This window comes from Oncorhynchus tshawytscha, linkage group LG28 (assembly GCF_018296145.1).
Source record: "Oncorhynchus tshawytscha isolate Ot180627B linkage group LG28, Otsh_v2.0, whole genome shotgun sequence".
Lineage (NCBI taxonomy): Eukaryota > Metazoa > Chordata > Actinopteri > Salmoniformes > Salmonidae > Oncorhynchus > Oncorhynchus tshawytscha.
Window position 1 is genome coordinate 19,215,392 of NC_056456.1, and position 15,270 is coordinate 19,230,661.

The 15,270-nt window shown below is 42.3% G+C and overlaps 1 protein-coding gene across 6 annotated transcripts in view; it reads right to left on the reverse strand.

Annotated features, from left to right (window-relative positions):
* LOC112226861 (histone-lysine N-methyltransferase 2C) overlaps window positions 1-15,270 on the reverse strand; it is a 131,314-nt gene that overhangs the window by 65,419 nt on the left and 50,625 nt on the right. For 5 of the 6 annotated variants that reach the window (XM_024391487.2, XM_024391488.2, XM_024391490.2 and 2 more), the window contains exons 14-22: window positions 13,653-13,787; window positions 7,878-7,994; window positions 6,749-6,853; window positions 6,511-6,615; window positions 5,917-6,098; window positions 2,672-2,836; window positions 2,456-2,562; window positions 2,257-2,331; window positions 979-1,191 (exon numbers count right to left, since the gene is read on the reverse strand). In XM_024391487.2, the coding sequence (XP_024247255.2) occupies window positions 979-1,191; window positions 2,257-2,331; window positions 2,456-2,562; window positions 2,672-2,836; window positions 5,917-6,098; window positions 6,511-6,615; window positions 6,749-6,853; window positions 7,878-7,994; window positions 13,653-13,787 (1,204 nt within the window). The remainder of the gene's footprint in view (window positions 1-978; window positions 1,192-2,256; window positions 2,332-2,455; window positions 2,563-2,671; window positions 2,837-5,916; window positions 6,099-6,510; window positions 6,616-6,748; window positions 6,854-7,877; window positions 7,995-13,652; window positions 13,788-15,270) is intronic. The other variant, XM_024391491.2, reaches the window with a different exon arrangement.

Sequence of the window (15,270 nt, forward strand, 5' to 3'; positions counted from 1 at the left end):
ATAAGTTATAGAACCCATTGCACTTTATGGTTGTGAGGTCTGGGATCCGCTCACCAACAAATAATTAATAAAATGGAACAAACACCAAATTGAGAGACTGCATGCAGAATTCTGCAAAAATATCCTCAGTGTATAATGTAAAGCACCAAATAATCCATACAGAGCAGAATTAGGCCGATACCCATGAATGATCAAAATCCAGAAAAGAGACGTTAAATTCTATAACCACCTAAAAGGAAGCGATTCCCAAACCTTCCATAACAAACCCATCACCTAAAGAAAGATGAACCTGGAGAAGAGTCCCCTAAGCAAGCTGGTCCTGGGGCTCTGTTCACAAACACACCCAACAGAGCACCAGCACAACAACACAATTCATGCGAAAACAAAAAGATAATTACTTGAACATTGGAAAGAATAAAAAAAATCTAACTAGAATGCTATTTAGCCCTAAACAGAGAGTACACAGTGGCAGAATACCTGACCACTATGACTGACACAAACTTAAGGAAAGCTTTGAATATGTATGAGTCAGTGAGCATAGCCTTGCTATTGAGAAAGTTTTTGTGAGTGTAATGTTTACTACTAAAGCTCTTAGAGACAGAGAGAGAGAGAGAGGTGATAAGGAGACAGCCAGTCTGCAGAACAGACTAACAGACCACTCTACCCCCAAACTACAACACACAGGGTCAATTCCATTTCAACTCCAGTCAACTTCAAGAGATTAGCCTAATTGAAATTGTGGATTTTTCCATTTGTGGAATTTAGCTCCACAACTCTACGCCACCACCTAACCGTCTGCTGTCAGCGTCATTGGAATTTAGGAACGTGAAGGACAATTGCCGTTTCAGAGGGTCTTAATCTGTGCCCTGGGAAACTATCCCATAGTGTTTTCTAACAGGCTTGTTGTATTTAGGTCAGTTAACGGACTTCCCTGCTTAAATATAGGTTAAGAACACATTCTTATTTAAAGACATGCACCTCTGTGGTCCTCCATGTCCTCGTCCCGGGAGTGTTCTGACAGCAGGTCCAGGGGGGCCTGCAGCACTGCAACACTGTTCTGGTTGATGATCTTCAGCTTCAGCTTGGGCTTGGGTTTCCTACGCCGCGACGCAGGTGCCGTCAGGCTCTTGAGCTGAGACAAGCCTGACTCTGTCAGACACACGCCATCCTGAGTGTACGTCCTGACCAAGTCTGAAAGAGACACACACACACCCTCCACAAGGTTATGGTGCTGTTTGAACATCCTAGATGAACTGGAATGTGTGGAATGTACAGTACTGTTCAATGGGATTAAAACAAGGTTTCATTAAGTCAAAGAGTTAGAAGGCATCTCAGAGAAGAAGAATAGTCTCAATCTCCAGACAGAACAAATACTACTGGATGGTCTTCAGCGATAGATGGGAGGGGTTGAGGGGAGCTGAAGGGTGGGACTGAAATATACTGTGGCGGTAAAATGTATATAGTATGTATAAGCTGGAAGTAGACGCCTAAGTGTTGTCGTCCATTAGTTTACTCCAATTAGGTGAGGGGTGGTAGGATTAGGGGAAAATAATAAAAGGGGAAGAAAAAGATAAATATATATATTTTTTAAAATATATACAAAATATCTATTTATAAAAAATATATATGGGGGAATATATGGGGGATTGTAAATTATGCAGACAATTACATTGATAGAAGCCACAATCTATTTGCAATATTAAAGCTGATACACTACCGTTCAAATGTTTGGGGTCACATAGAAATGTCATTTTTGAAGAAAATAAAAGCAACATTTTTTGTCCATTAAAATAACACGAAATTGATCAGAAATAGTGTTAATGTTGTAAATGACAATTGTAGCTGGAAAGGCATACAGAGGCCCATTATCAGCCACCGTTGTTAGCTAATCCAAGTTTCATTTTAAAAGGCTAATTGATCATTAGAAAACCGTTTGCAATTATGTTAGCACAGCTGAAAACTGTGTGCTGATTAAAGAAGCAATACAACTGGCCTTCTTTAGACTAGTTGAGTATCTGGAGCATCAGCATGTGTGGTTTTGATTACAGGCTCAAAATGACCAGAACCAAAAAAGTTTTTCTGAAACTCTTCAATCTACTCTTGTTCTGAGAAATGAAGGGGAGAAATTCAAGAAACTGAAGATCTTGTACAACACTGTGTACAAGGACATTTCTAAGTGACCCCAAACTTTTGAACTGTAGTGAATATATTTGTTTTATTAAATAAATAAATACCAAAAGCAGACATTGTTCTTACCCATGTCTTTAGCTTTTGTGAGAATCTGCGTCATAACTGCCGGTTCAATGGACTCTCTGGCCTTGGACACAGGCGCTGTGGATGCAGTGAGGACACACAAAAGCCAATGAGTAATTGGCTGCAATACACGAGATGCCTGAGAGGGTCAGATACAGTTGCAAGGACTCAGAAGGCTATACTGTATGTAGTGCTTACTTACCCTTGGAGGCCTTGTGGACTCGGCACATGGTGCAGTCAAAGCTGCTGTCTGCTGCTTTTTCCACATCCTCCTCTGAATGGAGACCCTGGCAGGAACTATGTATCCACCTATCGGAGAGGAAAGAGAAGGGGTTGGGGTTTCGGTTACCATGATTCAAAATAACAGACAATAAATATAGGTTACGGCAGGCTTAGCTAGTACTGTAGCAATGCCCACCTGTCGCATTGGCGGCACTGCACCACGATCTCTCCCTCGCTGTAGTCCTGGAGACAGAAGGGGCACGTCGCCAGGCTGCCACAGGGGGCGCACTGGGTGTAATTATTCTGCCACTCACACCTCAGGCCTGGCGAGGTGGCACCACACTGGGTACAGGACACACACCTGCAGGAGGAAACAGGAGAGGGGAAAAGGAATGAGGACAGGTGTCAATGAATAGCTGAGTACATTTAGGTGGATGTACATTAAGTACAGTACAGGACATTGAGAAATAATGAACTAGGTCATTCATGGAGAAAAGGGATAGTTTTTTTTTGTGTGAGGAGACGGCAAATAAGTTGTTGTTGGTGGTACTAGAGGTCGACAGATTATGATTTTTCAACGTCGATACCAATTATTGGAGGACCAAAAAAAGGCGATATCGATTAATCAGCCGATTTGTATATATATATATTTGTAAAGATTTGACAATTACAACAATACTGAATGAAAAATGAACACTTATTTTAACTTAATATAACACACCAATAAAATCAATTTAGTCTCAAATAATGAAATGTTCAATTTGGTTTAAATAATGCAAAAACAAAGTGTTGGAGAAGAAAGTAAAAGTACAATATGTGCCATGTAAAAAAACATTTAAGTTCCTTGCTCAGAACATGAGAACATATGAAAGCTGGTGGTTCCTTTTAACATGAGTCTTCAATTTTCCCAGTTAAGAAGTTTTAGGTTGTAGTTATTATAGGACTATTTCTCTCTATACCATTTGTAATTCATATACCTTTGACTATTGGATGTTCTAATAAGTACTTTAGTATTGCCAGCCTAATCTTGCGAGTTGATAGGCTTGAAGTCAAACAGTGCAATGCTTTTACGCATTGTGAAGAGCTGCTGGCAAAACGCAGTAAAGTGCTGTTTGAATGAATGCTTACGAGCCTGCTGCTGCCTACCACCACTCAGTCAGACTGCTCTATCAAATCATAGACTTAATTATAATATAATAACACACAGGAATACGAGCCTTACGTCATTAATATGGTCAAATCCGGAAACTATCATTTTGAAAACAAAAGGTTTATTCTTTCAGTGAAATACGGAACCGTTCCGTATTTTATCTAATGGGTGGCATCCATAGTCTAAATATTGCTGTTACATTGCACAACCTTCAATGTTGTCATAATTACGTAAAATTCTGGCAAATTAGTTCGCAACGAGCCAGGCGGCCTAAACTGTTGCATATACCCTGACACTGCGTGCAATGAACGCAAGAGAAGTGACAATTTCAATAGTTTAATATTGCCTGGTAACATGAATTTCTTTTAACTAAATATCAGGTTTAAAAATATATAATTTTGTGTATTGATTTTAAGAAAGGCCTTGATGTTTATGGTTAGGTACATTCGTGCAACAATTGCAAATGCGCTTTTGTTAAATCATCCCCCGTTTGGCGAAGTTGGCTGTCTTTGTTAGGAAGAAATAGTCTTCACACAGTTCGCAAAGAGCCAGGCGGCTCAAACTGCTGCATATACCCTGACTCCGTTTGCACGGAACGCAAGAGAAGTGACAATTTCCCTATTTAAAAGAAATTCATGTTAGCAGGCAATATTAACTAAACATGCAGGTTTAAAATATATACTTGTGTATTGATTTTAAGAAAGGCGTTGGTGTATATAGTTAGGTACACATTGGTGCAACGACAGTGCTTTCTTCACGAATGCGCTTGTTAAATCACCTGTTTGGCGAAGTAGCCTGTGATTCAATGATAAATTAACAGGCACCACATCGATTATATGCAACGCAGGATAAGCTAGATAAACTAGTAATATCATCAACCACGTGTAGTGAACTAGTGATTATGTTAAGATGGATTGTTTTTTATAAGATACGTTTAATGCTAGCTAGCACCTGACCTTGGCTCCTGCACTCGCATAACAGGTAGTCAGCCTGCCGCGCAGTCTCCTCATGGAGTGCAATGTAATCGGCCATGATCGGTCTCCAAAAATGCTGACTACCGATTGTGTTAGGGGGCAGTATTCTAATTTTTGGAAAAAAAACATTCCCGTTTTAAAACGGGATATTTTGTCAGGAAAAGATGCTAGAACATGCATATAATTGACAGCTTTGGATAGAAAACACTAACGTTTCCAAAACTGTAAAGATATTGTCTGTGAGTATAATAGAACTGATGTTGCAGGCGAAAGCCTGAGAAAAATCCAATCCGGAAGTGCCCCAGGTTTTGAAAGCGCTGCGTTCCAATGACTCCCTATATGGCTGTGAATGTACCATCAACGAGCTTACGCTTTCTACGTATTCCCCAAGGTGTCTACAGCATTGTGCCGTAGTTTTGCGCATTTCTGTTGAAGAATAACTGTATGGGGGCACATTGCGTAAGTGGTCACATGGTGGCTCCGAGAGAGATTCTCGCGTAAAGTGCAGAGGTAGCCATTACTCCAATCGGTCCTAGAGAAGAAGGAATTGTCCCGACGGATATAATATCGAATAGATATTAGAAAAACACCTTGAGGATGGATTCTAAACAACGTTTGACATGTTTCTGTTGATATTATGGAGCTAATTTGGAATATTTTTTGGCATTGTGGTGACCGCAATTTCCTGGTGATTTCTCAGCCAAATGTGAAGAACAAACGGAGCTATTTCGCCTACAAAAATAATATTTTGGGAAAAAATGAACTTTGGCTATCTACCTGGGAGTCCGAAGTTCATCAAAGGTAAACGATTTAATTTGATTGCTTTTCTGATTTCCGTGACAAGTTTGCCTGCTGCTAGCAAGGCATAATGCTATGCTATGATAAACTTACACAACTGCTTGTCTAGCGTTGGCTGTAAAGCATATTTTGAAAATCTGAGATGACAGGGTGATTAACAAAAGGCTAAGCTGTGTTCCAATATATTTCACTTGTGATTTTCATGAATAGGAAGATTTTCTAGGAAGATTTATGTCCGTTGCGTTATGCTAATTAGTGACAGATGATGATAACGGTCCCGTTCACGGGCTGGGCGTCACTACAGGTTAAGAAAACCTGAAATCGGACCCAATTAATCGGCCCTAATTAATCGGTCATTCCGATTAATCGGTCGACATCTAGTTGGTACGTTGACTTCTTGCTTAGATACATCAAATATTGACGTTATACTATATACGGAATAAGGGGCTATTTGGGACACAGCCACGTTATCATAATAGGAAGAGGTTGAGGGGATGGACAGATGAGTCAGCTACACACCATTTGCACTTCCAGCTGTCCTTGGGAACGTTCTGCAGTGGAGGGTCCAGGCAGTAGGTGTGATAGCTGATGTCACAGTCGTCACACAGCAGCAGACGGCCCGGGTCGGTGGCCTGGCCACACGCCTCACACACTGTACACTCCAGACAGCGCCAGCCTTTATTCAACACCACCTTGGTGATCTGGAAGGAGAGGACAAGGTCAGATGTGGTGTGAGAGTATATTGGCAAAAGTCCAAATTGCGTGTGCTTATCTCTTTAAGAAGATCCCATAGTAAAGGACATTGATATATCACTGTGCTGCCGAGCTACACTAAAGAGTTTTGTTTGCAGTAATTGGCAGCATTAAGAGATAAGGATGGAATCAACTTGAGCTGAGCTTCCTGTGATTAGAGTTTATATGGCCCGTTTAATCCAGTTGACACTCACATACTGAGTCAGTCAGTCATAGCCAGGTTAAAATCTTTGAAATCAATAGATGATTAACCCTAAGGCCAGTCATCTGTGGGGTTCCCACGTTTCCTATTCGTATGTAGTATCAGAATCGTCAGTAAGATCTCAGAGAAAATGCCACTGTAAAGGACGGGGTACTTACCTTGATGCCAACACAGAAGGGGTGGTAGCACTGCCCACACTGGGCACAGGCCAGAAGACGGCCCTCTGCACCCAGCCCAAAACTCCCACACACCACACACATGTCCTGAGAGAGGGGAAATAAATGGAGTTTACACATGATACTAGAGAATCAAAGTTGAACTGTGATATGGTAAAAGAAACTAATCGAATAATAGAGGTACAGGAAATGTATCATTTGTACACAAACAGATGCCCACCTGTTTCAATGTGAAGCTGTCGTTGCTGGAGAATATGACCACAGTGTTGTGCATGGCATTCTCCTCTTCCTCCTTCACCTGGTATGGTGATTCCATGGTGGTGACCTGTATGTTATGAAGCATGAGCACAAACACAGCATTAGATAGGATTGAGTCCTGTGATATTCCCTACATGAAAGTGAAGTGTTTCTCTGTCTCTAAACCAATATTGCAGAGGTATGCATCTCTGTTTATGGCATAAATTCTTACAGATTATTTTACAGCATGTGAAGTTGTCAGCATTACAAGAGATTGCCTGGATAGGATTATTGATTAGCATTTGCCTCTGACACGAATGTTGTGTCACGCTGTGGTATGGAGTAACTTGGCCACTGGGTGAGTCTGTTTTTGTGCTGCAGCAAATAATCTATCCACAACATATGATTACTGTTTACAATACACCAGGAAAACTAGGAGGTATATGGGTAATAAATGAGGCTGGGAATTGCCAGGGACCTCACGATACGATATACATATTGCTTAGTATATGTCTGCAGCAGAGACAGGAGAGGGCATTAGAACATTTGTTTAGATCAGTCATGAAAATAAAAGTGCTGAAAACACTATAAAAGTGCTGTTGGCTCACTATTTATTTTTTAAGATGGCGAACAAGCTATAGGATGAAAAATACCGAAGTTCTAGCGCAGGTACAGCCGACTAGCGCTAGCTAATGCTACCCAGAAAACCGATACTTGGAGCCAAAGTATTTTTATAAAATGTTTTATTTAACCTCCATTTAGCCAGGTAAGTCAGTTAAGAACAAATTCTTATTTACAATGACAGTCTACTCCGGCCAAACCCAGATGGCACTGGGCCAATTGTGCGCCGCCCTATGGGACTCCCAATCATGGCCGGATGTGATGCATCCTGGATTTGAACCAGGGACTGCAGTGACGCCTCTAGCACTGAGATGCAGTGTCTTAGGCGCTGCGCCACTCGGGAGCCCCAGCATTAATAACATCCAAAATAATATTGCGATATGTAACTGTCAATTTTGCCTCCCAACACTAGTAATAAAACAGTCTTTCAGTTAATTGTAATGGATTAGTTTGAACTAAAAGAGATCAGGTTGACAGGTGATATAGCCTACCCCAGGGTTGACTGTGGGACTGGCTCCATTCTTCCCTCTCGCTCGGCCCCGACCCCCTCTGCCCGACAGACCAGCCCCTCTGGGTCGCCTCCTCCCGGGGAAGCCTGACCCACGACCCTGCAACAGAAACACACACCTCAGGACTCCTTCTCAACACACACCGGATCACACACAGAAACACACACAAAAACACTCGCAAGAGTCGTGTTCACAGTCAGATACAGAAAAACACACACAGGTCCTCACTTGCTAGACTGTGATCGATGAAGTCAGCTTAATTAAAAAGTTTGCCATAGGGGACTTCTTCTCCTCCACCCACTGTAGAGCTGTTGAGCTATGAGGCTGCTGGTATCTAGTGAGGTAACAGGAACAGCAGCTTAGTCTACTTTACAGAGGTAATGTCTTTCCCATTCAGTGGTGTTTTCTTGGATGGTAGGTAGAACATTGCAAAGCCTACGCACGGATATGAAATGGTTTCATTTTTATTTATTTTTTTAACCTTTATTTAACTAGGCAAGTCAGTTAAGAACAAATTCTTATTTTCAATGACGGTCCATCCCCTCAACCTCTTCCTATTATGATAACTTGGCTGTGTCCCAAATAGCCCCTACTTCTATACTGAACAAAAATATAAATGCAACATGTAAAGTGTTGGTCACATGTTTCATTAGCGGGGGAGGAAAAAAAAAAAAAAAAAAATTAAATTAAAAATCACAGAAATGTTCCATATGCACTAAAAAAAATGTATTTCTCTCAAATGTGCACAAATTTGTTTACATCACTGTTAGTGACAATTTCTCCAATGCCAAGATGATCCATCCACCTGACAGGTGTAGCATATCAAGAAGCTGATTAAATAGCATCATTACACCGGTGAACCTTGTGCTGGGAGCATTAGAAGGCCACTCTAAAATGTGCAGTTTTATCAGACAACAACATGCAGTTTTGAGGATGCGTGCAATTGGCATGCTGACTGCAGGAATGACCACCAGAACTGTTGCCAGAGACGTGAATGTTAATTTCTACACCATCAGCCGCCTACGTCGTTTTAGAGAATTTGGCAGTACACTCAACCAGCCTCACAACCACAGACCATGTGTAACCACGCCAGTCGAGGACTTCCACATCTGGCTTCCTCACCTGCGGGATCGTGTGAGACGAGCCACCCGGACAGCTGTTGAAACTGTGGAGTATTTCTGTCCCTAATAAAGCCCTTTTGTGGGTGGGCTATGCCCTCCCAGGCCCACCCCTGGCTGCACCCCAGTCCAGTCATGTGAAATCCATAAACTAGGTCCTAATGAATTTATTTCAGCTGAATTCCTTATATGAACTATAACTCAGTAAAATCGTTGAAATTGTTACATGTTGCTTTGATATTTTTGTTCAGTATATGTATTGTTTGTTGAGTCAATTAGAACGTGCCCATGTTAAGCTTATCTTAAAAATAAAGTTACTTCAGAATATTTAGCTGGCTAACTCATTGATCCTGCTTTGTAGGGTACCCCTTCAGTCTCCACATTCCACAACTCAACAGTACATAGGCAGTCCAGCGGTGACAACACAAAACCCATTTCTCCAAATAAGACACCTTGACGTGTTCATCTTTCTCAGTAATAGGATCATCTCTCCTGCACCATTCTGAGAGACTAGTGCTGAGCGATTAGTGCTTTTTGAGATCGGTTCGTTTTCGGTTTGATTATATAAATGTGGTTTGGATGCCGTAACACAGAATAAAACAATTAAAAAGTCCCATGGTGGTAGTGACTGTTCATTATTGATTATCACTTATTAACCATCATTTATTCACATTACCTTGATAAAATATTTAAGTTCATTTGTTTTATTTGATGACTTTATTATTTCATTCCAAGTCATCTCACCTCTGTAGAGCTGCTACCTATGCTGTCTGACAAAAAAAAAAAATCACAATTTGTAACCTGATTCAGACGAGCTTGATTCAGACGAGCCGTTTGGACATAAAACAAATTTTATAATTTTTTTACCAAAATGCATTTATTGGCAGAAATGCCTCCTCTAACATGTGAACTTTCATGTGCCTTAATATCAAAATATCAAAATTGTTAAATTACGGGCCTAGTTGGTTTTGCCACAGAAAAAGTGAGCAACCTTCAGGCTGGTCATGATTGGCTGAGATAATGAGTGGGCTGGACATGCCAAGAGAGGAGTTTGGATTGGTCTGCCAAAGTAAACGCAACAAAGCGTGATTAAATTGTTGCCAGCAGCACAGTTAGTCACAAACGCTCTGGATAACATGAAAACAGCCGAACCAGCTCTGCTAGAGGGAGTAAAATGATCAGAGTGGGGTGTTCTCATTATGTGTCTGGAAGTAGCTAGCCAATGTTAGCCAGTTAGCTTGGGTGCTTGACTGTCGTTGTGAGGTCAGAGCTTTCGGATCAACCCTACTTATTGGCCAGAGTGTCCAGTGTGCCCTCAACACGAAATGCTCTGAATTTACAAATGGACAATCTGACAGCACAGTTGCAGTCACCAATGCTCTGGATAACATAACCAGCTCTGCTTGGGCGAGTAATGTTCAATGAGCTGTTCTCTCTCAGATGTCTTAGATGTTAGTGAAGAACGTTCCGATCAACACTTAAAGAGATAGGTGGGGCTAAGGCTTAAGAGGGTATGAACAATGCTGAATTGGTATAGACCAGTGGTTCCCCAACTTTTTATAGTCCCGTACCCCTTCAAACATTCAACCTCCAGCTGCATGACCCCTCTAGCACCAGGGTCAGCGCACTCTCAAATGTTATTTGCCATCCTTGCCACACACACACTATACGATACATTTATTAAACATAAGAATGAGTGTGAGTTGCCACAACCCAGCTCGTTGGAAGTGACAATGAGCTCTTATAGGACCAGGGCACAAATAATAATAATCAATAATTTTGAATAACTCACCACAGGTTAATGAGAAGGGTGTGCTTGAAAGGATGCACATAACCCTGCAATGTTGGGTTGTATAATTCATTTTCCACAGTCTGTGCCTGTATTTAGATTGCATGCTAGTGAGGGCTGAGAATCCACTCTCACATAGGTATGTGGTTGCAAAGGGCATCAGTGTCTAAACAGTGCAATTTGCCAAGGCAGGATACACTGAGCGCAGCCCAATCCAGAAATCTGTCAGTAGCTTCTGATTAAATTACATTTTTCACAGAACCGCTTGTTGCAATCTCGATGAGGCTCTCTTATTCAGATATCGGTAAGTGGACTGGAGGCAGGACATAAAAGAGATAACAAATCCAGTTGTTTGTGTCATCAGTTTCGGGAAAGTACCTACGTAATTGTACAGATACCAACACACCTTTACCACCAAAGTCCATTTGATGTCACAAAGCTGTCCAGTACTTTAAAAATATCCTCTCCTGTTGTCCTTGTTTCCAGCGGTTTGCAGGAGGGAAGTCTTCCTTAATTGACCCCCCATAAACTTAACGGACATATAACAGTCACTCAAAAACTCCTGTGACTTATTTTTCAAATTGGCATGTTTTGTTTCTAAATGTCTGCGCAAGAGTGAAGGTTTCATCGAGTTGTGAGATAGTACTTTTGCACATATAACACTGTGGCTGAGGAAAGGCACTATTCCCAATATAAGTGAACCCCAAATCAATGTAGCTCTCAAAACATTTGCGCCTCTTTGATGGTCCAATGACCCTGTCTGTTGTTCGGTGCTTTCCCGGTTAAGGGGGCAGTAGCTCTTCGGCTGCATCAGACTCACAACTGTCAGCGTCTATGCTAGCTGGGCTAGCAACAAATGTAGAATTACTGATGCTGTCATTGGATGTGCTCCTGGAAGCAGAACAACTTGTGTCATCGTCAGGTGCAGTACTGCTGGTAGTAGCAGTACTACCAGTAGAGCTGGTATGAATCTCTATGGACACGGGCCTTACTTATTTGAACCCTTTATCAATTTTGGAGCAAACTGAATGAGCAGCAGCTACGTTTGGCTACATACGGACCGTTAGTGGAATTCCCACGAGAGAGTAACAGTTAATGTGATTGGATGTTAATTATTTGACTAGGCTACCTGTATTTGACATTGTGTTATTTCGCTGAACACTAGATGGTTTGATTTTATTTTTGGCAGTGAAACGAGGCTACTCAGGCGAGAGAGAAAAAAAGTCACCCAAATGTATAGCCCCATTGGAAAATATAAATGTACTGTTTGGGAATGTGAATCACATTTTTATTTGGCGTACCCCCGACGGAATTGCGCGTACCCCTGGGGAAATACCTGGTATAGACAATGAAAGGCTCTCCAATAGTAGTACTAAAACATTGAACATGATTTTCTCAAAAGTGAGTTTTTTAAATTTAATTTTAGTTAAGAACAAATTCTTATTTTCAATGACAGCCTAGGAACAGTGGGTTAACTGCCTGTTCAGGGGCAGAACGACAGATTTGTACCTTGTCAGCTCGGGGGTTTGAACTTGCAACCTTCCGGTTACTAGTCCAACGCTCTAACCACTAGGCTACCCTGCCGCCCCATTTACAAGTTGATCAACTTGCAAAAGCAGAATTACTTTCCTGTTGTTTCTCAATATCCCCTCACGATCATGCATTCTTCTGTCTCTTCTGTAGCAGGTGTAAAAGACACACAGGCCGGACAAGTAGATGTGCAATGGACTATGGTCATTGTAGTTAATTAACACATTTTATGCACTAAACTATGTAGAATATTGGCCTATTGGAAACAACAACGCCCTGCTACATTGCACAGTTCAGGCTGGATCAATGCGTGCATTGAGCTCACAAAAAATAAATACATGTAATAAAAAATTATTGAACCTACATCGGCCAATTAGTTGTTTAAAAAACTAAAACTAAACAAAATGTTGGTTAAATCGCTCAGCACTATGAGAGACAGCCTTTGCAACACAGCAAGTGTACAGGCTCTCTGTCCAGGCTGTTGACAGAGGACCTCTCTAATGTTATTCTGGCCATTTGAACTCCATTATGCTGTCAACACTTTTCCGGTGGTGGTGGGTGCTGGGGCCTAATCATGACTGTCAAACGAGTCTACATTCTGTGAATCTTCCCCCCCAAATCCCTCCTCCCTGATTCCCCAGTCCAGTCTCTTCACAACCCCCAGCGGTCTGACAACCTGATTGACACACAGTATGGTGCTGCTTAACCTGCCCAAAACGCATGCCAAGACCCAGCAATTACTACCTCACTTAGCGCCAGTGTGTAACACTAATGTCACCATGGCGACAGATTGCAGCATCCACTTGGGCAGGCCTAAGCACCCACACAGCCCACTTAAAAAAATCTCCATCCCGCCCCAAACTCACCCACAAAAGTATGACAAACGAAACAAACAATTAAACAAACAGGCAACAAACAAACACAGGTTAAACCTTGTGCCTCAGGCTGCAAAGGAAGGCCAAGATATAGCATTGTGAATTGGGTTAATATTACAAGTACAAAGCCTAGCAAGAGATCCTCTCTAGTGGATAAAAAGTTTAACATTTTGCCATTAATAAGGATGAGTTGTATTAGGCTACTACAGGTTCTCATTCACCGTTCCCTTATTAGCCTGTCAATGTGAATTTACCACAGTCTCCTCTCCTCTGGTGACAGTGTTAGTTGAATGATTCATTGTGAAAGTCCACCAATAACACAGTGACATCAAGCATCACTCTGCCAGTGCACTTCACATAGCCTAAGGTAAGCAGAAGACTGCTGTGGCATGGCCCTGTGGTGGTTCTGGAGGTCTGGTCCCCAGAGAGAGCCGCGGTTATTTACCACTCTGATGCTCCAGGCAGGGCTGCCGCAGCCGGACGAGAGCTGCCTGGTCTTTGGGACGTTCCACCCCTCTGGCTGGTCTGGAGACCAGGAGGGGGAGCTCACACTGCTATGGGGGCTCCCATGCCATGCGCCCTAAGGTACAGGTAGGGGGGCCGGGTTGGGTGGGTGAGAGAGGGAGGGATTGAGGGGAGAAGGAGGGTGACAAAATGCAGCAACTTAAAAAACAAAGCCAGAGAAAGATGAAAACATAACAGGCAGATGCAGTGAGTTTAAAAGGCTGGTGGCTGAAGAAGCTTGTTGTGACCATTCAACACACCCAAAGTAAGAGATATGGCGCTAATAATGATGCTGTTATACATTCTGACTTGGGGCAAAAAGCCAGGATATTATGATGCACATGATACTTTCTATATTGAAGCCAATCCAAGATATCTTTCATGCATACGAGTTGAGGCGTGTTGTTTCGAGCTAGACGTTCAGAGAGAGCTTGCAAAGGTGAAGCAGAATCGTGTTAGTCGGCGCAGCAAACTTGAATTCAGACAAGCAACAGCACCATGCAACAGCAGCAGGACGGGAGGAGCAAAAGACCACAGCATCCTCTTGCCATGGCAACCGCATGTCACTGCCTCACTCATATCGCTGGCTTGTTGACAAAACACCACCTGGTTGCGTCGGACTGCACGACTGATAGCGCATGGCTCTTCCGAGGCAGAAGCACAAAGACTTGAAGACACCAAATCGGACTACACAGGATCCCACTCTATTCAAATAGCCTACATTTGATCTCCCCCAGGCCTGATCTAACAAATTAGTCTGTCTACACACAGCGTTTATTTAAGCAATAGGATATATCTGGAGAGAAAAGCACGATGTTGCAAGGCTAAACTCTCCTCAGCCTCATCCATAATATATCATAGCCATGTGTATGATTAATATCCCAGTATTATTAGGATTTGACCCAACCCGCATACTGTGTCTCTGATTAGTGGCTTGATGAAAGTGTGTTTGGGGGGGAGGGGGGGTTAACAAAGCCCTAATGAAGGTATTCTAAGGAGAATGAGAACAGGCTTGTAGCCATCATCAGAGAGGGACTGCCTTCAGCACATAAAACATGTACTTGGAATACCATGGAAATTGGATACTAGTCTAGGACAGGTGACACAGCGTGCTTGAAGTTATACTGTGGGATTGCATATGGGGATGTATATAAAGTAGCCTGTTAGTATTGTCTATAAATGATGGCAGGGTGCTCCTATAGGGCAGTGTGTGTACATAAGGTGGTGGGTGTTTACAGAGTGGATCAGAATGAACAGGCAAAGTGTAGAGGTGGGGTATGGTGTGTAAGGTTCTTGGTAGGTGGTGTTTGCATATGGCCTAAGGAATAGGCCGTACTAATATTCAATTCTCATTCTGCAGTGTGGGAAACTAACTATTCTTCAGACTCACCATCAGTATTCTTCAGACTCACCATCAGTGAATCCCAAACCAGGCCCTCTCACCCCTAAAAACTTGTTCGGAGGGCCCCCCGTTGTCACGTGTTGTTGGCAAAAGTCGGAGGGTGACGTATATAAAGTGGCGAGGGGATCAATAAACGCATCAACTTTGGGACACACTG